We start from the raw sequence: 23,572 nt of genomic DNA on the forward strand, positions 1-23,572 counted from the left end.
AGGAGGCCACGCTGACCTGGCCCCTGCCCGGCAGATAAAGAGGGGATTACGGCTCACGGCTTGTAATCTGGCTTAAGACCTGACACCGTCACCACGGTCAATTTGGGCTAAAAGAAGCATTTAATAAGCCCTGAGACATACCAGGAAAAGAAAAAAATCCTAATAAAGAACCAAAAACCCACCAAGCACCAGCGAGTGAAGTGCATGGAGCGAGGCAGCGCTCGCACGGTTCGGTGCAGGCAGGTCCCAGCACACGCTGCCCTCATGGTTCAGAACAGGACCATCACACGCTTGTTATCCTGCTCCGTTGGGGTTTAATCGTGGGAGGCAGAAAGGGAATTAATGCCCGTGTCTGTTTGTTTGGGGCTCCCAACAGGCCGGCAGCAAACGCTCCCTCCCGGCGCTCGGGGAGCTGCCTCGCCTGGGGACACCGAGAGCGGAGCCGCGGCGCTCGGCTGGCTGCTCGCGAGGGGAAGGCAGTCACGGACAAAGCAGACTCAAGTGGCAGGGCCGACTTGGCTTCCCTGGAAGGGTTTATTTAAAAACAATTATTATTAGAAATAGCCTGCTCAGGCACGAGTGACAAGGCAGTGACGCCGTTTGGCTTGAGACTTCAAGGGGAGGCGGCGAGACGCGGGGAAGTTTCTCTGTCACTTGCCACGGGGAAAGCGTGTGGCCGAGGCTCCTGCCACACGCACACCTCCCTCACCTGCCCGGGGCGATTCCCTCTGGCTGGAAGGAGCAGGAATCAGCACAGGAATTGCTGCCAGGCTGCGGAGGTGCGGGGCCAGCCCACAGCCTCGGCTGTTTTGAGTCACTTCAGGACCGCAGAGTGCGCTGTTACTGGAGAGCCTCGAGTGTCACCATCTGGGCTCACCCCCAGACCGGCCACCAGCCCCCCGGCACAAGCTCTGCACCCCCAGGTCCTGCCCAGGACCCGCTGGGGTCACCCCAGGATGGTACCGGGCAGACCAGTGCCGCGTTCCCATCCCTGCTGCTTTAGTGACCGATCAGCTGCAGCATCTCCTGAGGATCCACTATCTTCTCCCGGGGTTTGCCAGCAGCTTTTCCTCTCGCCACTTCAGCAGCGTCTATCTTCTCCCAGTCCGAGAAGGAAACAGGACGGACCCCTGGGGTGACGGCGAGAGAGAGGAGGGAGAAGTCAACCCAGCGCACAGGAGCACAGCCTCACCTCCCCGCTAGCAGGGAGCTGACATGCAAGCAGACCCTGCCCCTTTCCGACACGGCGTCAGACTTCGGCAGCGCACAGGAATAATAATTCCTAGCACCATGAGGAGAGAGATTGCGGGTTCCAGTCAAATCTGATTAGTCAGACCTTTGCAAGCCGTAACAGCGGCGAGCGCAGCACCACCTTAGGGGACAAAACACTTGCAGCTCCCTGTTCCAACTCAGACAGTGAAGAGGTAAACACACACTTTAATTGAATGCTTTTAAACACAAGCAGCAGCAAATGACTCTCTTGGGCATTTTAATCTTTTCCCCAATTTGCCTGGAAGGATTGCTAGGAAAACCATTCCAGAGCAATAGCTCGCTGTCTGTGCCACTGACAGTGACGTTTTACCCAGGTCCGTGCTGCTTTTAATGGCCCTTTCCCAGAAAGCGGTCATTAACCTTAGCAATGACACTGATTTTGAGAAAATTCAGGTCCTGCTCTCCCTGCATTTCGGAGCAGTGGAACAGCAGCACAACACATTTCCTTGGTTTGCTCCCAAAAGCAGCCCGTGGGACTCAGTGCCCCAGGACACGTTGCATCACACGTTGGGCCAGCTGCTACAGATGCCCACGCACATCCTCACTCACCTCGGCTGCTCAGGATGCTCCCCACAGCCCCAAAGCCTTCTCTGGAGACGGACACATCCAGCACGCCTCCCCGGAGATCCTCCAGCACAGACTGGGCAGTGTCAAAGCTGTCATTCATGGTGGTGATGATCACGCCTGTGGGGCCTCTCTTCACCCAGCCGCTGCAGTACAGACCTGCGTGGGCACACAGCAGCCAGGCTCAGTCCTGCACGTGGCCACAGACCCTCCTGGATGTAGGATCTCGCCCTGTCCCAGCTTTGGAGGTCACAGCAAGCTGCAGGCAGTGGAAGAATCTGCCCCTGCTTCAGGGACAGAGCCCTTTGATGGTGCTGTCAGGAATTTGCGTGCCTCCAGACCAGCACCGAGCAGCCAAATGGGCTGTGTCGCTTCAGTAACAAGGCTCCAAGGCCCAATAAAACAAACACGTCCTTCAGCGCTGTCTGCTGAAAACTTGATGTCCCTAATGCTAGCCGAGATTGGGACAGGTCTTAAAATCTGACAGAGGCAGCTGATTTCCCCAGTTCCCAGCAGTGGAGGAGCGTGACTGCCTTGTGTCAGTGCCCCCAGCGAGCAGAGTTTCCCCCCCCAAAGCCCCCAAAGCCCAACGCACACCCCAGAGGTGTCCCTGCAGATACAGACCCGGGGCACCTTCCACTCTGCCCATGCTGTTGGGGATAATGCCTCGCTGGCTGTCGAAGGGCACTGCTGGGTCCAGGGGCAGGCTCCGGTAGCCGATGCTGCTGAGCACCAGCCCACACTCCAGCTCCTCCACGTCTCCAGTGGGGACGGCTTTGGCAGACTCACCCCAGCCCTGAGAGAGAGAAGAAGAGGCTGCTAATTTCTATCCTTAATCCTCCGGGTACTAAAAGCCCTCCTGCAGCAGCAGCGTGGCCAGAGCTCCCTTTAGAAAGGGAAAGGCTCTTGGTGGCGGGCCTGGCAGGCTCTCGGGGAAGCTCTCGGCCTCTCCACGATGTCAGAGGACACAAAGCCACCTTATAGATAACTGCCAGCGGCCGCAGGGGATGCGACAGTGTCCTGCCCCAGCCCCAGCCCTGCTAGGGTCGTACCTCCAGGCGGGTCAGGGCCATGCGGACGCCCCTCGCCCGCGTCCCATCGGCGGTGGGCAGCACCTCCTGGGGGCTGCGCTGGAACTTCAGGCCCCACTGCCGGGGGGCTGCTGCCTGCGCTGCCATCTCCCCAGGCTTCTGCAGGGCTGTTTTGATCATCAGCTCCGTCAGGCGCTTCCTGGGCCTGGGGATGTCTAGGAAGAGAGAGAGCGTCAGGGCAGGACCGTCAGCGAAAGCCCCTCGGGGTATGGTGTGACATGGAGGCGGTTTTCGGTGCTACGTGAGTGTCTGCTTGGAGCCTGGCATGCAAAAGGGAGTCCAGCGCCTTTGAGATGACAAATGGAGTGACCAGGAGAGCTCCTGAGGTTTGAGGCCAGTGGGACACAGGAATCAAAGCCTGCAATTTAGCTGTCCTGCTGGCGCTCGGAGGCAGCAGCCTGTGGAGGACAGCCAGTCTCTGGACACCCCTGAACTCGGTGTTTTCCTTCTAGCTCTGCAGGAAGCTTTTAAATCAGCAGCCTTGGGATCTCTCCTGCAAGGCTCTCTCAGCCGTCCCAAACCTCCTGCCTCATCATTCAGACAGCAGTTACATCCCCAAGCAGCAGTGCGGCTGCACAGACAGAAACAGGCTGCTGCCTCCTCTCTGTGGCCTCCTGTCACCCTGAGGACAAGCCGCACCGCGGCCACCTGGCTTTGACACGCCAGGCACTAAGCACAGGGTTTCTCTGATGTGCCTTCTGAGCACCTGCAGAGCACTCCTGGGTGCTTGTCTGTCAAGGCGAGGCCCTGTCCAGAGGGGCACAACGCTTTCCTCACCTTTAACAGCATTTTCAAGGCCTGTGAAGTCGGCGGGGTTGAGGACAGGCTGGGTGCCAGGCAGGTTTATCATCTCCCGCAGCTCCTGGGAATTGCAGGCAGGAAGATGCAGGGAGACGTCACCTCCAGCACGGAGCTGCCACCCAACAGCCCCAGGCTGCCTTCCCCAAGCACGTTTGGACCAGGAGCAAACGGCTGCAGGAGCTAGGACAGCTAGGTTCACACAGCCGTGGACAGAGCGCCTCTCCCCGCAGGGCAAGGGCAGCCTGGGGTCTGGTGCTGGGAAAAACATCGCCCTCCAGCCTCACCTTGATGGTGAAAGCAACTTGGAGAGGTCCCCTTCTCCCAGCCAGCCACACGCGCTTCACCTTGCTGCAGGCAAGAGCTGCCAAGGAGCACTCAGTGATGTCTGTCTTCTGCAAGACACAGACACGCGACAGGAGTGGGATGAGGGCAGATCTGGAGGGACTGGGGGAAGGCACAGCCTCTGAAGGTGAAAAACAGCCGCAGAAAAGCAGGCTGCACATGCAGAGAGCCTGGGCAAGGGCAGAAAACACATCATCTGCCTTTGCACGGAGCTATTTGCACAGCTAGTCCCTCATCACTGGAAGTCCTATCTGAGGCCATACCGTGCTAGAGGTAAGGAGCCAACACCTCGTGAGATGGGTCCAGGCCATCTGCCCCAGGCAGGTCAGTCGTGGGGCAGACAGGGCAAAGCCTTCCAGTGCTCTTTATTTTGAGGTTGCCTGCAGATGTTTGGTCCTTTCCCTTCTCAGGATATAGAGGCACTTGGGTGGAACCCACTAGAAACCCACAGCTCAAGTCTCTGCCTGCTTGCCCCAAGCATGGCCACAAGTATTACTGCTGGTTGCCAGAGCCTCCAATTTTTATTTATTTTTTTTTTTTTTCATGTAGACGTTAATATCAGAAGTTGTCACACAGCTGTAACCAACCTCATGGCAGCTCTCCAGGAGGGAGAGCCCATGCTGCTGACATTTGGGGCAGCAGCTGCATGGAGCAGCTGGAGCACACCAGTCCCCAGCTGCCTACAGGGGACTAGGACAGCGGGAGGGGAGATCCACCAGCTTCTACCAACACAGAGCAACCAGAGTGCCCAGTGCTACCAGCAGGAGCCAGCCTGCTGTCCTCAGCTACAACAGGAAAAAAAAAATTAAATGGAGAAGCTTCTAGTCTGGAAAAGAGAGAGCAGCTCCTCCTTTGCCTCCCATAGGAGATGAAGGGATAAAGCTAAATTTTTTAGGTACCGGAATAGCCTCGTGGTTTTGTTCGTACCCTACAGACTGTGGGGCTTTCCCTGGTGAAGGAGCCCACAGACCAAGAGGGCCCAGAAAGCATACTCTCAGCAGAGGCAGATCTCCCTCCTCTCAGACTTTGCTGAGACCCGTGGAAGCCACCACCCACCCAGCAGGGAGCAATTCTGGGCTGCCCTCTGCCTTCACAGCACGGAGCCCTGACCCAGGACTCACCCTGAGGAGATCCAGCGGGGAAAGGAGGATGCGGGCGATGTCCAGCGCCACGTTGCCATGGCCCAGGATCAGTGCTGTCTCACAGCTCAGGTCGGGCTTCAGCTACAGGGAGAGAAAGGCCCATCCGTGAGCAAATTCACCCAGCACACAGATTCCACCCCCTTGGACCTGCACCTACCACCTCAACCCCCTTCTGCCTCTCTTTCTGCTGACAGAGGTGATGCAGACGGGGTAACTCCACACCAGCCTCCCCCCTGAGTGGACAAAACCACTTCGAGGTGCTGCAGTCAATGCCTGTCCCCCCTCTCCCAAGCACCATCCTTGTGAGCGGGGCAAATTTTGGCAGGTCAGCCAAAAATACTCCCCAGGCCCCCATCTGGCCCGGCCAAAATGTGCTGCCAACCCACGGAGCCAGCTAATCCGCTCTCACTGATGTGCAAATTGCTCACATTTCTACCATCTAAGAAGGATTTAACGTGGTCCCTGCTAATCTTTTCCAATTGCAGGCGTTTCAGGACTTAATCTGGAGCTGGATGTCAGCACTGGGAGGCAGGACGGGAAGGAAGGTCAGGGAAACGAAGGGTTGTACTCACGTCCTGGTTCTCCGGCAGCCCGTTGTACCAGCCCACGAAGGCTCGGGCTGAGTAAACCCCGGGGAGGTTCTCCCCTGGGATCCCCAGAGTCCGGTTGTCTTCAGCACCATAACTCTAGGAACAAGCAGACATAGTCAGAGAGGCTGTCACAGGCAGGGTCTGATGCTAAAAAACACAAATCTACGCAGCAGCCCACCCTTCCTAAGGGCTTGGATACTCAGTGGAGGGGTTGAACATGGCCCTGGAGCTTCCTCCTCCAGGTACCGAGCCCAGAACCAAACCTGACCTCCTCAGGCCTACGCAGGACATTACAAGCTGAGGCCACAGACGGGGACAGATCCATGCCAGGCTGAACCAGGCACGGCAGATGCTGGCTGTCACAGGAAAGGGGTTCCCCAAGAGCTGCCCGAGAGGCCCACCCCCGATGCCATGCCCCAGCACATGCTTTCTGCAAGCCTTTGGACAACTCTCGGAGCATTTGATGGCTACCAAGCCATCCTAAGGCTGAGCAGACCTTGGAAATAACACCCAGAAACACCTCACCGAGGCAAAGACCCTTCCCAAGATCCCGGGGGGAAGAACCGAGCATCCCTTCCCCACGGTGTATGGAACCAGCCCCCACAGCCGGGCGCCCCCACGCACCAGCACCACGGCGTGGTAGGCCTGCTGCAGCTCCGCCACCGTCACGTCCCTGCCCACGGTGACGTTCCCGTAGTATTTGCAGCGCTCGGAGCGCGCCGTCTGCCCGAACGTCTTGGTCACGTTCTGCGGGGAACAAACAGGCAGCGCCGCGCTCACGCCACCGCCGGGGCCAAGGCCCACCACTGACCCTGTTCCTGTTCCCCCCCTATCCCCCTCTCCAGCCTTGAAATGTTTCTCCCCCTCTCCGGCTCGGTTATTCTGGGAATTTTATCTATCAGCAGCTGCAGATAATTCCCCGTGAGATGAGCACAGACTTGGCACGGTTTCCACAGCCCCTGGTGGAAAGGAAGACCCGTGTTTTGCACCCACCTGGTGGGAGGTATTAAAAAAAACACCTTAAAATTTAAAAAAATAATAAAAAATTAACAATGCTGGGAGCATTTTAATACCTTCACCTCTCTGAGTAAAGGCTGCTGGAGGAAAAAACTCCATCCCCGAGGTGCAGCTCAGAAGGGAGCCCTGCCAAACAGCCCCCTCCATGCGGGGTGCTGGCTGCCAGACCCCCTCTGCCAGCCTCGCAGTTCAAGCTGTCCTGAAACCCACTGCACCAAGCGAGGACACGAGGTAGGACAGCACCTGAAGCCTTTTCTCCTGAGAAACTGCAGCTTTTATGCAGCACACCCCCTGATCTCCCTGCAGGTACAGCCAGACCCAGTCTGATAACAGGATGCACACACCATAATGGGAAAGCTGCCCCTAACCCATCTACACCTACTCCTTTCAGACCAAAGGGAGGCAGGCATTTTGGTCTATCACCAGGTGATCTCCAGGGATTAAACGGGGAAACCACCCCAAGATATTGCTGCCTGCATCTCCTGTACTCCCCCCCTGCAACCATCTCCGCCCCAGCCCAGGCACAGCAGCCAGCTCTGCGTACAGCTCCCACCCGCTGCGAGGCAAAGGCAAAGGGCTGATTTAAAAGAGCTCTTTTCTTTTTTTTTAAACTTCTCCCTGCTCAGGTGTGCACCTACAGCTGAACTCCACCGCCCCACCAGCAGATCCTTCTTCCCAATCTCCCTTAATGGGTACAGGCCGAGCACAGACAAACCAGAGCGTGAGAGGAACAGGCTGTGCTGGTGCTGCAGCAGCCGCAGGAGAGCATAAAGCGTCCTGGAAGCAAATTATCGGAGCTTTGTTCTTGTTTGGGCCAGCCTGAACAGCGCAGGGAGTCTGTCCTGGAGCACTGGACGCTGTCTTTCTGACCCAGCGTTCAGAGCCCTGAAGCCAGAGGTTCCCTAGCACGGCGCGGCCTCGCTGGGCCTCAGCAAGGACAAGGAGATGGTAACATCGAGGGATCCCGCCCAAAGCATGCTGTGAAGGACACCGACTGCCTGGCCTGCACCCACCGTCATCATCATCATCACCAAAAGTAGCAGCAAGGGGAGGAAAACAGCACCGACCTTCACTTCAGGGTGGTCCGGAGCCACACCAAACCGCACGAGCCCGAAGGGAACAGGCAGCTTCTCGTAGATGTCCACTTGTACCAGGTCGTGGTGCTGCAGGGGAGCAAAACCGCCGTGAAGGAACGGGGACAGAGAGGCCCCGTGAGCCCAGCACCTCGGGAGGGACACGCACCGCATCCCACGAGGCCCCGTCACATATGGGGCCGCGCTGTACCTGCTCCTGCCAGCCCAAACCCTATGGGTGCAGTGCAGGATACGGCCCCAGCCATCACCACCCACCTCTTGTGGAGGCTCTGTCCCGTCTCCCACCCCACAGCCCCCCTACCACGCTGACCGGGGGGCTAAGCAGGGTCCTGGGGGGGGAAATCCCTGTGCTGGGCAGGAGGCACCGAGCTCAGCACCCTCACCCACCGCGCTGGGTGACCCCAGGGTGGGGCCGGAGCTTCAGACAGATGTTTTGCTGCAAGGGCTTTGTTATCTTTTAACTGGAGCCTGCCTCTGCCCGGAGATTAGGCAGCCCTGAAATTCGTCCCTGAGGCTCAGCAAGGGCCATTTTCCAGCAGGGAGCAGAGACGTCGCCGTGTGCTTTACAGCAGGGTTAAGCTGCCTCTGCTCAGACCTCGTTCCTCGTTCAGTCTCGTTTCCTATCAGAAATCAGCCGCAGCACCAACACCTGCGGTGAGGAGCCCCCCCCAAACCATTCCCCAGACCCCTGGAAGCACCGAGAGAGGCCTCGCTCAGGGGGGCAGACCCCAGCCCAGCAGCACCCCGAGCCCCATCCCGCGCCCCGGTACCTTGAGGAGGTGCTGAGCCGTGTAGAACCCCGCGGGGCCGCTGCCCACCACGCACACCCGGGGGGCCGGGGCTCGCGAGGACAGCCACCGGCGGGCACCTGGAGGGGAGAAGGACCCCGGAGACGTGATGGCGTGATCCCGTGCGAGCTGCCAGTCCCACTGATCCCCCCCCCAAACCCCCCCACCAGCTCACCCCGGGCCCTCCAGCACTCCCCAAGACCCTCACCAGCACCCCTGAGCCCCATCGGGCCCCCCAGCACCCCCATGAGCCCCCTCAGCACCCCTCTGAGGCCCCCCAGCACCCCATCAAGCCACCCTAGCACCCTTCTGAGCCCCCCTCAGCACCCCCCTGAGCCCCCCAGCACCCCATTGAGCCCCTCAGCATCCCATCACGCCACCCTAGCACCCCATTGAGCCCCCCCAGCACCCTGCTGAGGCCCCCCAGCAACCCTCTGAGCCCACCCAGCACCCTCCACCAACCCCTCCAAGCTCCCCAGCACCCCATTGAGCCCCCCAGCACCCCTCTGAGCCCCCCCAGCACCCGACTGCACCCCTCAGCACCCCTCTGAGGCCCCCCAGCACCCATCTGAGGCCCCCTAGCACCTCATCAAGCCACCCTAGCACCCCATTGAGGCCCCCAGCACCCTGCTGAGGCCCCTCAGCACTCTCCTGAGCCCCCCAGCACCCTCCACCAACCCCTCCGAGCCCCCCAGCATCCCTCTGAGACCCCCCCAGCACCCCCCTGAGCCCCCCAGCACCCCATGGAGCCCCTCAGCACCCCATCAAGCCCCCCCAGCACCCCATTGCGCCCCTCAGCCCCCACCTGAGGCGCCCCAGCACCTCATCAAGCCACCCTAGCACCCTGCTGAGGCCCCTCAGCACTCTCCGGAGCCCCCCAGCACCCCTCTGAGCCCCCTCAGCACCCCTCTGAGCACCCCCAGCACCCTCCACCAACCCCTCCGAGCCCCCCAGCACCCCTCTGAGCCCTCCCAGCACCCCATCAAGCCACCCTAGCACCCCATTGAGCCCCCCAGCACCCCTCTGCGACCCCCTGAGCACTCCCCTGAGCACCCCAGCACCCCACTGAACCCCCCCAGCACCCCATGGAGCCCTCAGACCCCCACAAGCCCCCCCAGCACCCCTCTGAGCCCCTCCATCACCCACCCACCAACCCCTCCGAGCCCCCCCAGCCCCCCATGGAGCCCCCCAGCACCCACCGAGCCGTGCAGCTCCCCCCACCCCAGCCATGGCCTCCCCGGGGGGCTGCAGGACGCCTCGGGGCGCTCCCCCCAGTTATACCGGGCCCCCCCCGGCCCCCACCCCCCGGTGGCAGCGGGCGGAGCTCCGGCACGGAGCCGCCCAGCACCGAGCACAGCACCGGGACCCCCGGACACGGGGCGGGCAGGGGGGGGACGGGGACCCGCTGTGAGACCCCGGGGGTGCTCAGCACCGGGACCGGGGACGGGAACCGGGATCGGGACTGGGATCAGGACCAGGATCGGGACTGGGGTCGGGATCGGGGACCAGGACGGGGATAGGGATCGCGGACCGGGACCGGGATCAGGGATCAGGATCGGGATTGGGACCGGGATCGCGGATCGGGACTGGGGACGGGGATTGGGATTAGGACCGGGATCAAGGACCGGGACCGGGATCGGGGACGGGGATTGGAGACCGGTATTGGGGATCAGGATCGGGGTTGGGGACCGGGATCGGGATCAGGACCGGGATCGGGACCGGGACCGGGGACCCCGACCGGAATCGAGACCAGTATCGGGATCGGGATCTGGGACTGGGACCTGGATCAGGGATCGCGGATCGGGATTGGGGACCGGGATTGGGATTAGGACCTGGATCAAGGACCTGGGACCGGGGACCAGTATCGGGATCGGGGACCGGGACCGGGATCGGGATCGGGGATTGGGGACCGGGATCGGGACTGGGACCGGGACTGCGCATCGGGGACCGGGATTAGGATTAGGACCGGGATCAAGGACCGGGATCGAGACCAGTATCGGGATCTGGGACCGGGAACCGGGATCGTAGACCGGGTCCTGGACCAGGACCGGGATCGGGGACCGGAATCGGATCGGGGAACCGGGACCGGGACCGGGAGCACCACCCCCCCCCCGCCCCCTGCCCCCCCCCCCCCTCACCGGCCCCGCCGCCCCTCCAGCACGCGCCTCCCGGCCCCATCCCGGCCGCCGCCACCGCCCCTCCTCCCCGCTGCCCAATCAGGAGGCAGAACAGCCCCTTGATTTGCATAACCCCGCCCCCGCGGCCACCCGGAGCAGGAAGCGGGCAGGAGACCATAGAGAGGCGGGGAGGGAGGGGCCGTGCGGGGGCCGCTCTGGCCAGCGCTCTCTATGGGCCAGTCCTCCACGGTACCCGGTGGGGGGGGTGAGCCCGTCAGTGCCTGGGCTTTAATTGCGCTGGGTTAATTAATGCCCAGAGCGGTTTATTGCAAAGGGCTCCTGGGGGAAGAGAGCCCAAAGAAGGGTCCTTAAACTATCCCCCTGCGCTTCAGCAACCCGCAGGGGGGACGAAGGGCTGGTGCTGGATGCTCCCAGCTCCATCCTCCCGGGTGGTCCCCGCTTTGTCCCTATTTTAATTGTTTTTAGGTCCCTTTTATTGCATTTCATCCCCCATCACTGCATGTCAGGGCCCTCACAGGGCAGGGCAACGGGCTTCAGGGGCTGGGCAGAGGCAGGAGGGGCACCAAGGGGGCTGCAGCCCCAACCTGGCTTTAGTAAAGGTGATAAACCCCCCCCGTGTCTTCTCTCACAGCCTTCAGACTCTGTGCCTGCAGCAAGGAGCGGCGTTTCCAGCAGCTTTAAGGCCCGTGCTTGCACTCCAGTGCCCCAAAATTAGCGGGACACGGCCCCCAGTGCACTGCCAGAGGGGCAAGGCCGGTGGTGTAATCCCACTGTCAGCATTATAAAATGTTATAATCTTATGTTAAAGATGTTAAAACCCAGAGCAAGGGGAGTCACTCCAGGCAGAAAGCCAGGGGGCTCTGAGCACAGCTCCCCAGAAACCTCCCTTTTAGGCAGAAGCAATGAGTTTGTTTCGTCAACCTCTACCCAAGCTGCCACCGCTGACAGTGAATACAGGCATATTGAGAGGTGTATTTCCCAAACCAGGCACCTCCTGCTGCATGAAGGCCCGCAGAGTTTGCCATTAGATGGCACTGCATCAAAACAGATCCCCCAAACCCGCTTAAAAACCTTTTAGTACACCCCTCCTTGCATCAGGGGAGGAGAACAAGCATTTTCTGCCCACCCTGCTCCCTGCCAAGGGGGCTGAAAAGCTCAGAGGCCCACTTGATGCCAAAATGACCCAATCTGAACCAAAACCACCACTCAGGGAGCACTCACTCACCCCATTATTTTGGCACACGCAGCAAAACCTGGCTCTGCCACCCCCAGAGCCTCCCCCCCGCAGACCTCACAAAATGCACACTCCGGGATTTTTGCCCTTTGGCTGTTTCACAATGTTCTGGATCGATAAAACCGCACAGGAGAGGACACGGTGACCCCAGCACCAGCAGAGGGGCTGCTCCAGGGTGCCAGCATCCCCCGGGAAATCCTATTTCTGCCCCACAGAACTGGATCCAGGGACAGCTTGGCACAGCCCAGGGTTGGTGCCACCTCTTGTGCTGGTCCCAGTTTGACCAGTTGCCTTCTCTGCTTCACTCACCCCCACTGGGCTGAACTTTGTTATTGGGCTTGCAGGGTCGAGATAACAAAACCAAGGGGAAAGGCAGTGCCAGCATCCTCCCCCCTGGCAGTGGCCCAGCAGGATGAGTCCAGCCCCGGCTGAACAGGGAACGGCTCCCAGGCCCATGCAGGCTGGAAATCTGCCTGCCAGCCTCCCGCTGAGCCCTGAAAAAGGCCTGGCAGGAGCCACAGCTGCCGCTGGGGTCCCCCAGAGCACCCCCATACGGACACCCCCTGGGCGAGGCAGCACCCCCACAGGATTTGCTCCAGAAAAAAAAAAAAAAAAAAAAAAAAGTGAAAATGAAACAAAGAAGATCCATGGCAAGACACCGAGGCTGATTTGTCAAATCCTTGTTCCTAGAGGGACTGCTCGCCCCCCAGCTCAGGTAAAGCACAGCAGCAGTGACAGCCCCTCGGGGGGGTCAGCAGAGCCCCCACCACGTCCCCAGCATCTTGCACAGCCCCCGGGTGTAGGAAGGGTGCCTGGGGGACACGGCCCTGCCCGGAGCACCCAGCCAGTGGTGGGGCTTGACTTTGCTTTCCCCAGGCGTGAAGGCAGAGCGGGTGAAGCTAAACCCTGGTTGTGAGCAGCTCTGGGATCCCAGGCCCCCCTCCAGGACCCCAGCATTGGCATGGTTTGTCCCTTTTCCTGGTGCAGCTACCCAAAAGCAAGCCCTCGGGGAGAGGCATCCCCCAGGGGACCCCCTCTGGCAGCCCCCTGCCTCACTGGATGCCCACCAGCTCCGTTATGGGGGGTGCGTGGACCATCAGCTCCTCGTACTGCCGCAGGAAGAGCCGCAGCCTGGCGCCATAGGTGTCCTCGTTGTAGGGCAGCTGCTTCTCCCTCAGGTACCGGGACACGACGGGTTTGATCTGTAGGAGCACAGTCACCCCGGGCAGTGGTGCTGGTGCTTGCAGGTTTCCAGCCCAGCTCCCTGCCCATAAGACCCTGCACGTCCCCAAACAGGGCTGGAGAGGCAGAAGCCACGACCCTGCTGTGAAAATTAAAAGGAAGACAGCATCCAGCTGCAGAAATGAGGGGAGTTCCCCTGGCCAAATGCCTCTGTAGGGTTAGGACAGACATCCTAAAGAGGTTTTTAATGAGGGCTGGCCCCACATGCTCCCCACATGCTCCCACGGTTATCAGCACACAGTGGGGTTGGCCCTACCCACCCCATCAGCACAACCCTTGTGCCAGTGCTCCCTCCTCACGATTACTCCATTTTTTATCCATAATTAAGGTCAAAAAAGGTGTTTCAATGGATGGAGATCCCTGCTGGGGCAGCGCTCACACCCCAGTTTTAAAACACATCCCGTGCCTTGGGGCAACAGGGACAGGACCAAAAGGATCAGAGCCTGGCGTGGACTCTTGGTGAGGCTGATGACAACCCAGGCAGCACCCAAAACACATCCCAAACGAAGAGGCAGGAGCACCGGGAGGGTGCTGGAGGCCAGAGGAGGCTCGTGGCCAGCTCACCTTGAGGCACATGTTGTCGGACAGGCCGGGGAAGAGGTGGTGCTCCACGTGGCAGCTGATGAGCGAGTGGCCGAAGGTCCAGTCGAGCAGTGCGTTGCGGGGCAGGTTGAGCACGCCCTGGCTCATCAGGTGGATGCGCTTGGGCTTCCGATCGGCCGCAAACATGGGGAGGCCGATGTGCTGCAAGAGAGCTGGGGTGGGTCCCACAGCCTCCCCCTCCCAGGGAATGCGGCAGCTCTGGCCACACCAAGCCGAGGGGCAGCTCCCGACCCAAGTGCTGGGTCTGTCCCTGGGGTCACTGCATCCTGTGCTCTTCTCTCCAAGAGTAAAAACCACACACGGAGCCAACGAGGAGTCCCCCAAGGTGTAGCCCCCCTGAACACCAACCCTTAAAGCCAGCCATCTGGAGGGACTGCACCACCCAGGCTGCATTCCCAAATGCAATCGCACCAACCCCCCAAACCCGTAGGTCACCGTGGAGGACATCACACAGCCCTTCCTTCCCTTCCTCCCCGACTCTCTCCCAGCCACATCCCTCTTACAACATCAGCATGAGGGAGCTTGCAGCCCAGGCTGCTCGCCTTTAGCTGACCACAAGAGGCGAGGCCGGGGCCGGGAGGGGGCTCCGGCACCCTTGGGACATCTCAGGGCTTGGGGTTTGTACCTGGAATATGTTGACGTGGATGTAGGGGTGGGCCAGGAGGGAGCGGGTGAGCAGCATGCAGAGCAGGGCCGACCACGGCGACTGGAAGCCCGAGGCGTGGAGCAGCAGCCAGTAGTGGCAGTAGAGACCCAGGAACATGCAGCACACGGTGCGTGCAGCCACCTTCAGCTCCACGTTCCTCAACAAACCTGCGCCGGGAAGAAGAGGCAGCACGAGGTCATAGCCCATCCACTCTCCATTTCCCCTTCCTCTCCAAAATCCCCACAGAACTGCTCATTTTTGGGGTCTGGGATGCCCCCAGGGCAGGACCCCAGCAGTGGGGCAGGGGCTGGGTCATCACAGGGGGAGGTTGGATGCACCCTCATTTCCTATAACCTACCAAGTCACTGTCTGCATGTTTGCCGTTGCCTTGAGCCATGTGTTCAGCCCGAGGGCTGTGCTCCCAAAGCCTGCCAACATTTTCCTGGGCTCTTCTCCCTCAGCCATCCTTCAGCACTACCACTTCTGCCTCACCTGCCCAAACTCATCGCATCCCAACCCCGTACGCAGGCAGCAACACCGAGCTGCCAGACTGAACCTTTTAGAACCAAATATCTGAATTAAAGTAGAACAAATCCAGGCACTTCAGCCTTTTGTAAGAGGTCTCAATGCTCGACCCAACAAAGAGGGCCTGGAGCATTTCTGAGCACCAGCAGCAAGGTGAGAGCCAGCTCACCCCGAGCAGGACCGGTGCCAGGGTGGCTGGGCACGTACCGAGGGCCACCAGGGGCGTTATGATGGGCACGGCGAGAGGTGCCACGAACATGTAGATGTAGCGGTTGAGGAAAGGGAGCTTCCAGGTGCTGGAATCCCCCAGGCCGATGACGTTGGTGTAGCCGTGGTGGAGCTTCACGTGGTTGTAGGTGGCTTGCTCAGCCGTGAAAGCTGAGCAGAGCTGGGGGAGAGGAGAAAGGAGAGGCGATGTCAGCAGACACAGACAAGGATCGGGCACCGTGGGTGATGCTTTTCACCCCACAGGCTCCAAACCAGGCTGAAATGAACTTTTAGAGCTGAGCACTGGGAACCACCCCCACCGTTCACCCTACTGCCTCCAGCAAAGCCCCGCAATCGGTGCTGGTGCTCAGTGGTACAGTGCCGATGGGGCTTTTGGGATCTGCCTCCCGCACCCCGCTCACCTCGATGAAGAAGACAGCCCACACTTTGCCCCATGACTTGGACTCGGTGAGGGCATTGTGGCTGGCCAGGTGGCTGCCCTTCACAGACAGGGTGTGATGCACCACACCGAGGGTGAGGATCCCGGCCAGGAACGGGACAGCCCGGGCTGAGCGCAGGCACAGGAACCCTGCAGAGAAACCCCCGGGGACCAGGGCTCAGCCACCAGCACATGCCGCAGCACTCCTCGCCTTCCTCCTCCCGTTGCTACTCCAAAATGTGCTGACGGCTGCACTGAGCCTGTTTTTCAGACGTAATTACAGGTATTTAAACTGCCCGAGCCAGTAGGGCTGACTCCACGCCGCCCTTGGCGGCCAGGCTGCAGGTTCGGCCACTTCCAGCCCCAATGGCACTGGGTGCGCGCACCCCGCCCAGTCCCATCCCAGTAAGGTCCAGCCAGGAACCTGCAGCACCCAGACCCAGCTTTGGGCATGAGCCAGCCAAACCCCAGGACAGGCACGAGAGGGAAAACAAACTCCCCCCGAGAGCCATGGGTCTCTGCATCTCGTGGGTCAGACCTGCTGGCGATTTTATCCCGATATAATTTCCCAGACTCAGCCAGCAGAGGAAGGACAGGGTATTTCTGGGGGACAACACGGTTCTGCTGTATTTTCTGTAACCCCAGGTATTCAAAAACTAAATAGGCACCAGCCTCAGCTTCCTTCTGCTCTAGTAGAGCATTTTACGTGCTCGCATCCCCCTGGCACTGTCAGGTCCCAGTGGGGAACAGGGAGAACTCAGCCCCCACCCTGTGGCCACTCTGCTCCGTTCCTCCTCATGCCTGCTGCTGCCTGGGGGACGATGGAGAGGGCCCCCTCTGAAGGCCACCAGCACCCACAGGTAACACTGAGCACTCCCCTGCACCCACCACCACCCTCAGGGCACCCTCACCCCAGCCCCATGGGTTTCCCTGCCCGGCTGCTGGGCACTGCCAGGCACCCACGACCCCACATCCCACCCCGTCACACCACATGGGGTAAAGGGTTGATCGCAGCTTTGTTACAGCTTAACAGCTGCTAATAGGCTTTCAGCAAAGTCCCCTGCCCTACACACCTCCGACATATCAGCAGTGAGGAGGCAGCGGGACCCCCACACCCCCAGGACCCCCAGGCTCGGGGGGGGCTCCTACCTGCTGGGAGCGCGAGGAGGCTGCAGGCGAGGATGGAGGCGTCCACACCGTGCCGCTCCCACCAGCTGCTGCTCTTCACCACCTTCTGCACCCGCTCCGAGAGCTCGGCCATGAGGGACTCCTCGCCCCCCAACACCCCAAACTGCTCCGGCTCCATCCCTGCCGGCTGCAGCCCCCCTCCAGCATCTTCTCCCCTTCCGGCGGCCACGTCCCCATCACCCAGGGCTGGTCCCAGCTGGGGTTCCTCTGCTGTCACCTCCATCCCGCTGCCACCCGGAGCTGTCCCATCCTCGTGGGGCTCCCCCCGTGTCCCCCCGAGGCCGGTGGCACCGCTGTTGTGCTGTCCCCTCCGCCTCGCCACCTCCCCGTCCTCCAGCGGCATCGCCCTGCCAAGTACAGGCAACGCACACCCTGACAGCACCCGAGGCGAGGAATTAACACCCGGGAGGGGGCAGGAAAGCACCTGGAGCCCAGCCCGAAGCCTTCAGAGCCTCGACGGTGGCCTCGTCCCCTCCGCGTCACCCCCCCAACCCCCAGCCTCCAGCGCCGAGGCCGGGCTCCGCAGCCCCGGCTGAAGGACACGGGAAGGGCGGGAGGGGGGGGGGGGGGAAAGCAGAAAGCCACGATAATAATACAAATAAGTAAAAGTAAGAAAAGCAAAAAGCCCCTCGGGGGAGCGGAGGCGCAGCCCCGTACTCACGGCTCCCCCCGGCGCTGCGCCCCGGTGCCGGGCGGCGGCGGCGGCGGCTCGGGGAAGGGAGGAGCGGAGGAGAGCGGGGAGGAGGCTGGATGCAGATGAGCAGCCGCAGAAATCCGCCCCCGATCCCCTATTCGGGAGCACCAAGGGCACCGGGAGAGGGAGGAGGGAACGGGACGGGAGGGGAAGGATGGGGAGGCGGCGGGGAGGCTGGAGGGAGGGGAGCCGGGAGGCAGGACCAGCCCCGAGGAGGCCAGGAGGAGGGTGTGGGGTAGGGGTTGTAGGGCTGGGATAGGGGTTGGGGGGTTGGGATAGGGGTTGTAGGGCTGGGATAGGGGTTTCTTTCCTCCGAGAGCAGGAGCCGTGCAGCCCAACCCGCCTGGGACAGCTCCAAGGGCAGGCTGTGGGATGGAGAAAGAGGGAGCGCACCCGTGGGGCTGAGCCCTGGCCCCACTTTGCGCCTCCTCTCCTACGCTGTTGTGAGTTTTGCAAGATTTTTTTTGTAAGAATTCCCTCTCGTTACCATCTCTGCCTCCTGGTTAATCGAGCAGAAACAGCGCAGGACCAAGAGCTTTCGGGTCCTGTGCACAGCCCCTGCCTTTACAGCAGAAGGCTCTAAAAGCAACACTTCCCCACCGGGCACCGGATTTCTCCTTTTTTTTTTTTTGGTTACTTTTCCTAACCCAAACCTGAATCAGCTCAACCAAAAGGCACTGATTCACCTGATTCACCAAACCTCAGCTAACACCGACCCCCAGCAACTCCACACGCCAGGCTGGTTTGCTGCATCCCATGCTGGGGTTCCCCAGACCCGCATCGGGATGGGCTCAGCACCTCCTGGAGCAGCAAATCCCCGCAGCGACTGGGAGGCAAACCTCACCCCAGCACCGTGCCAGTCCCTGAACCCCAGGGGACTCTCATCGCACCCTGGAAAAGCGATAAATAAATAAAAAAAATAAATAAAATCGCACCTGCTGCCAAGGGCAGAGTGAGGGGGTGTTACACAGCTGCAGGGTCTTCTCTTCCGTTCCAGCAGCTCATGTTATGAAGGATCAGTTCCAGAGCCACGGGCACTAATAAAGAGAAATACCTGGAGCCGCAGCAAGCTGAAGGCCTGGCTGCAGCAGCCAAGTTCAGCAATTGGTTCCAACACACAGCTCGTTTGTCATCGCCAGCTCGTTAAGGAGGGAAGCCCAGGGCAAAGGAGAGCACCCACGGGTGGTGCTGAGCCAGGGGCGAGCACACGAAGGTGGTGCTGGACGCGGTGATGGGCTGGGGGACACCGCGGGGTCTGCTCATTATGGGATGCCTTCATTAACAGAGGGAGCAGAGAGCGGGACCCCTGCAGGGACACCACCAGGGGTGGTGGCAGTGAGGTGACGAGCCACAATCTGAGCTTGTCCTGCTGCTGCTTTTGGTGATTGCACAAGCTCGGGACGGGGCAGAACGGGTTCTGTGGCAATGGGGCAGGAGGAGACGGGGGAGGAGGAGGCAGCAGAGCGGCTCAGCCTCGTGTCCAAGCCCCAAATGAGTCAAGAGGATCCCACTGCAGCCAGGGGGAGCGTGCCCGTGTGCGTGGTCCTGGGACCAGGGGCCACATCTGCGTGGGAGAACAAGCAGTGGGTTGGGAAAGATGCAGGAAAGGCAAAGTTTAGCCCCTGGGGGACGGTTTCCTTCTGCTTTTGCTTGAAGCTGCAGCCAAGGTGGGAGTTGTGGCCAGGGTGATGCTCGCAGGGTGATGCAGCAAGGAGAGCCTGTGGGAGAGGACAACCAGAGAGACAACTTCCCAATGTCAGTGTGGGGCACACAAAAAGAGCAGGTTGGAAAACCCTTCCCTATGCTCCTGAGCCTCCCACAGGAGGAGCAGGAGGCCTGTAGCACTCATGGGGCAGCTTTTGGGTCCCCAAATAGCCAGGGGAGGGAGACAACCCAGGGCAGAGATGTCCCTGGTGCACCATCCCCAGCCGAGCTTCCCCAGGAGCAGAAAGGGGAACAGTAGGAGACAGAAACACCCAAAATGAGGCTTCTGGTCACTGCCGGATATGTGCCTGTATAAACCACGGCACGGAGCAGGCTGGAGCCCTGTGAACCCAAGGGGAAGCAGAGCACCAAGCGGGGCTCAGCCCTGTGCCAAGGATGCTCAGCTGAGGCTGGGCTGGTTGTTACTCGGATTGGGTGGGCACCAGCACCCCGTGGGTACCCCAAAAAGCTCATAAATAACCCGAGAGATGCACAGGAGGAGGGAAATGAGCAGCTCCCAAAAGGCACAGACCCCTGGCAGCCTCCCTTTCCTCCTTCCCAGGAAGCCAGGAGGTGGCCTGCCCCCAGTAAGGGCAGGGATTTTCAGCTAAGCACCAGCAGATTTGGGGTCACAGCCCTAAATCTGCTTTTTTGCAAAGCTCTATTTTCCAAAGGAACGTAAACCTCCCACTTACCTCCAATTTTCCACCACTTGCAGGCCAAACCACGCAACCCTGCTGCCCCTAGCAAAACCACAGGGATGAAAGCAAAAGCTGATGCCCTCCCCCCCTCCAACCCCGTGGAAACAAACACCTCCAATTTTGTAGGAAAATCACATCAAAGACTCACAAATCCCCCAGCACACAGCAGGGATCAGCACAATCCCCAGCCGTGGAGGAGCGAGCTGCTTGCTGCCACCAGCCCCTCACAGCACAGGGGCCAGTGTGGGGTCCCATGAGCACGGGGGGCAAAGCCTTTAGCCCCCAAAAAGTCCATTTCCAGCCCCAAACCCATGAGCTGGTCAAAAACCTGCAGCATTTACACCTCAGGGAGGGAGGGGAGCAAACTCTACTTGGCGGTATCTTCATCCCTACAACCACCCACCCCGCAGACCCTCCTCCTCCTCCTCCAAGGGATGAAGGAGCAGGGCAGCAGCACCACGGTGCCCCCCTCGCAGACCACCACAGCCCCCATCACCCCCAGCTTGGCCTTCCCTGGGGACATCCCCTATTTAACACCTGGGTTTGGATGGGGTTTCCCCTCTTACTCCCAGGCTGCACCCATCTGGGTAATTGGTTTAATGAGGGATTAATTTCTGCCATCCTCTTCCCAGCAGGCAGAGGTTAAGCTCATCCCCTCCTCCTTTTGGGGTCTAAGAGGTGCTCAAGGAGGAGAAGCAGGCGGGTTCAGCACCTCACCCCAAACCTCACCCCGAGCCCCAACCCAAGCGAGGAGCTCCATCTGCAGGCAACGCCCAGCTTTGCCTCGGGGACCCCCAAAAGCTGCTCGGTGCCCCCGATATTTGGGGGATATTTGGGGGATATTTGGGGAGCGGGGCTGCAGCGCATCCTCGGGGCACCCCAAATCCTCCAGCCCCCGGGCTGCGGGGTGAGGAAATCATCAAGCAGTGGGTTGAAAAGCCTCAGGGCAGGCACCAGAGGGAGTCACAGCTCCACCGTACACCTGCCCCGATGGGCATTTCACCAAAATATTGATGCAAGAAGCTCCAAAAGGGCAAATATCCGAGCATTCCCGTGGCCGATCCCCGGCTCCCTTTGTCCCAGGGGATCCTCGTGTCCTTCGGTGCTGCGGGGCTGGGGAGATGCAGGATCTGTCCGTGGCCATTTGGTCACCCCACGTGCTCCCAGCCCTGCCGGGACGTGGCGAGGCCGTGCTTTTAACTCAAACAACTTTCCTCCCTGCTGCTGTACCCGGCTGTTTGCAGCCAGCACTGAGGCAGCAGGACGATGGCAAGCACGAGACGCTGGCAGAGCAAGGACAAACCCGGCTGTAAACCACCAGAACCCATCCCTGCCCACACGCACCCCAAATCCCTCCTGGGGACTTGGCACGTGCTCACCACCGGCCCTTCCAGCCACCGCCGGAATGTCCCGATACCGTCCCGGGACCGTGTTTTCATTTTTTTTTATATCAGCTGTGAATAAAGCAGCTGTCATCCACCCCCTGCTCCATCCCGGCTTAATTTCAAAAGCCTGGCTGGAGGTGTCAACTAATCACAGACTTCCTCCACTTAGCAGCTCAGGGCGCAGGTAATCATTAGGTTGTGTGCCTCCGCTCTTGCCCCGACCGAAACTGCTTGCCCCCACCCCTCGGTCCCTGGCGTCACCGCCTGGCAAGGTGTTACCCAACGCGGGGCTCGCTGCAGGATCCGTCCCGCTCCACGCAGCCGAGCCTCCCACCCCGCAGCTCTGCACGGGCACCGCTCTTTGCATCCTCTCCTGCACCCAAAAAGAGGGAAATTTGGGTCCCGGCAGGTGAGGAGGGCACCAAGCATGGCTCCAGCCCGTTTGGTGGCCGAATATTGGGGGTGATGCAGCGGGGAGGTGGCTGCTCGCTGCCAGCACCAGGCTTTTTATTCACAGCACCACGACGCGCATCGGAGAGATGCGCTATGGTCCCCGGGAATTAAATGCAGTTTTCATACACACAGCACTGCCCAGCCCCGGCCCCCTGCTCTGCCATGCCCTCCCGGCCCCCAGCCACCAGCAGGGCCACACACGTGTCCCCATGGCCAGGCGCTGAGCCCCACGGGCAGGTCCCCGGCACCAGCCGCCCACATGAAACTTTTACCACTTCGCACGGGCAGACACTCTCCGGGCTGCGTCCTCGGCCCTCTCTAGGAACAAGGGACGCTCCCAGCCTGCTGGCACCATGGCACGGGGAGGGACACAGAGGCAGGATGGACCCTGTGGGGGTCCTGAGCCCACTGTGAAGCTTTCTGAGCCCAGCACGGCTCAGCACAGCCACACCAATGGCGGTGCCGCTCACCGAGTTTATTTTTCAAAGCCAGGCTTCCTGGGCAGCTCCACTGACGAGGAGGGACACGGGTGAGGAAAGCAGGGCACAGCCTGGCACCAAAATCCCGTTGCCTTTTCCTCCAGGAGTATCGGGACATGTCTGGCTGTGTTGTTGTGTTTGCCTGGGCTTAGGAAAACAGAGATAAGCCCTGACGAGAACCTCTGCTCCGACTCGGTCACTGCTCATGAGACACCAAACAGGATCCTTACGGAAACCAGAAACACCTGTGAGATAAAAAGCTTTGTGCTCATTAAAAATACACCCCAAAATCTGCCTCCTGATTGCAAAGCAGCCCTCACACAGCACCTACCCACCGGATAAAGGGCCGCACGATGCCGTCCCCACACCCGGGATGGGCACTGCCCTGTGCCGGGCGCAGCGGGGCTCGGTGCCTCGGTGCCACGCGGGGAGCACGAGGCCACCCGGGGCCAGGCGGGCAGAGGGGAAGGCAGGGCACGCGTGGCCGTGATGTAACCTGCCCCCGGGGCCCTCCCTGGAAGGGCGCGAGCCGCCCGGCCGGGGTGGGAAGCCGAGGCGCTGCGTCACTGCTGCGGGCTGCGGGCTTGGGTGGGAGCCAAAAGGCTGCCCGAACCGCGCCGGCCTCCAGGAACACGGCCAGCGTTGGCAGGTCTCGCGTGCTAGCAGCCTATTTCCCTGCTTCCAGACGCTGCAGGAAGGCGATGGTCAAGGCAGTGGGGCTGGGGAGAGGGTTTGCTGTCAGGTCCCTGCTCCCCCCGGCTGGGAACGGGCTCTGGCCACGTCCTCCCGTGTCCCCAGTAGCCCTGGAGACACCTCCAGACAATACCCAGCGCGTCCTCCCTGCCTGTTCCCATCTCTTGCAAGAGGGAAAAGGGGCTGAGCTGCCCAAAACCCAGCACCCCGGGGAACAGCCCCCCATCTTTTGGGGCAGGGGCGGCCCCCCGGAGCCGGCTGCGGGTGCCAGCGCACCGAGGGCAGGCTGTGTGTAACGCCGGCGCTCGGATGCACCTCGCCAGCCACAGGGATAACTCACGCACCACCTGGCAGCTATTTCATCAGCACGGCCAGACCCATAAAACCAGTTAGCTTGGAAAAACAGGGACTCTGCTTAATGACAGCTTTGGAGCCGCGGTGCTCCGGGTCCCAGTCCACTGCGGGAACATCTGGCAGAGCCCACGGGAGGTGCGGAGCAGCCCCAGCCAGGAGCAGGGGGCGAAGCAGGCGTCCCCCAGG

General features: G+C 60.8%; 2 protein-coding genes across 2 annotated transcripts; both read right to left on the reverse strand.

Moving 5' to 3' along the window:
• Window positions 1–497: 497 nt before the first annotated feature.
• FDXR (ferredoxin reductase) lies at window positions 498–10,884 on the reverse strand. The gene is made up of 12 exons (XM_032199852.1): window positions 10,840–10,884; window positions 8,684–8,781; window positions 7,887–7,982; window positions 6,427–6,549; window positions 5,785–5,898; window positions 5,192–5,293; window positions 4,013–4,120; window positions 3,705–3,789; window positions 2,889–3,082; window positions 2,461–2,632; window positions 1,822–1,995; window positions 498–1,130 (listed from the first exon to the last, which is right to left on the reverse strand). The coding sequence occupies exons 1-12, from the start codon at window positions 10,877–10,879 to the stop codon at window positions 1,000–1,002; spliced, it is 1,437 nt and encodes a 478-aa protein (XP_032055743.1). The 5' UTR covers window positions 10,880–10,884; the 3' UTR covers window positions 498–999.
• A 1,847-nt stretch (window positions 10,885–12,731) lies between these two features.
• On the reverse strand, window positions 12,732–17,455 carry FADS6 (fatty acid desaturase 6). Its single transcript, XM_032199854.1, has 6 exons — window positions 16,885–17,455; window positions 15,719–15,885; window positions 15,297–15,477; window positions 14,544–14,731; window positions 13,880–14,059; window positions 12,732–13,275 (listed from the first exon to the last, which is right to left on the reverse strand). Exons 1-6 carry the CDS (start codon window positions 17,264–17,266, stop codon window positions 13,126–13,128), a joined length of 1,248 nt encoding a protein of 415 aa, XP_032055745.1. The 5' UTR covers window positions 17,267–17,455; the 3' UTR covers window positions 12,732–13,125.
• Between the last annotated feature and the right edge of the window lie 6,117 nt (window positions 17,456–23,572).

This window comes from Aythya fuligula, chromosome 18 (genome assembly GCF_009819795.1).
Source record: "Aythya fuligula isolate bAytFul2 chromosome 18, bAytFul2.pri, whole genome shotgun sequence".
Taxonomy (NCBI): Eukaryota; Metazoa; Chordata; class Aves; order Anseriformes; family Anatidae; genus Aythya; species Aythya fuligula.

Bases quoted from the DNA above. Each gene is read 5' to 3' on its own strand.
- FDXR (XM_032199852.1), bottom strand. From the start codon at position 10,879: ATGGGGCCGGGAGGCGCGTGCTGGAGGGGCGGCGGGGCCG. The intron at 3,790-4,012 runs GTGAGGCTGGAG...TGCAATTCCCAG, and splicing joins AAGTTGCTTTCACCATCAAG to GAGCTGCGGGAGATGATAAA. The intron at 1,996-2,460 runs GTCTGTATCTGC...GTGCCCACGCAG, and splicing joins CAGAGTGGAAGGTGCCCCGG to GTCTGTACTGCAGCGGCTGG.
- FADS6 (XM_032199854.1), bottom strand. From the start codon at position 17,266: ATGCCGCTGGAGGACGGGGAGGTGGCGAGGCGGAGGGGACAGCACAAC. The intron at 14,732-15,296 runs GTACGTGCCCAG...TTCCCGGCGCAG, and splicing joins AACGCCCCTGGTGGCCCTCG to GTTTGTTGAGGAACGTGGAG. The intron at 14,060-14,543 runs GTACAAACCCCA...GCTCTCTTGCAG, and splicing joins TCCACGTCAACATATTCCAG to CACATCGGCCTCCCCATGTT.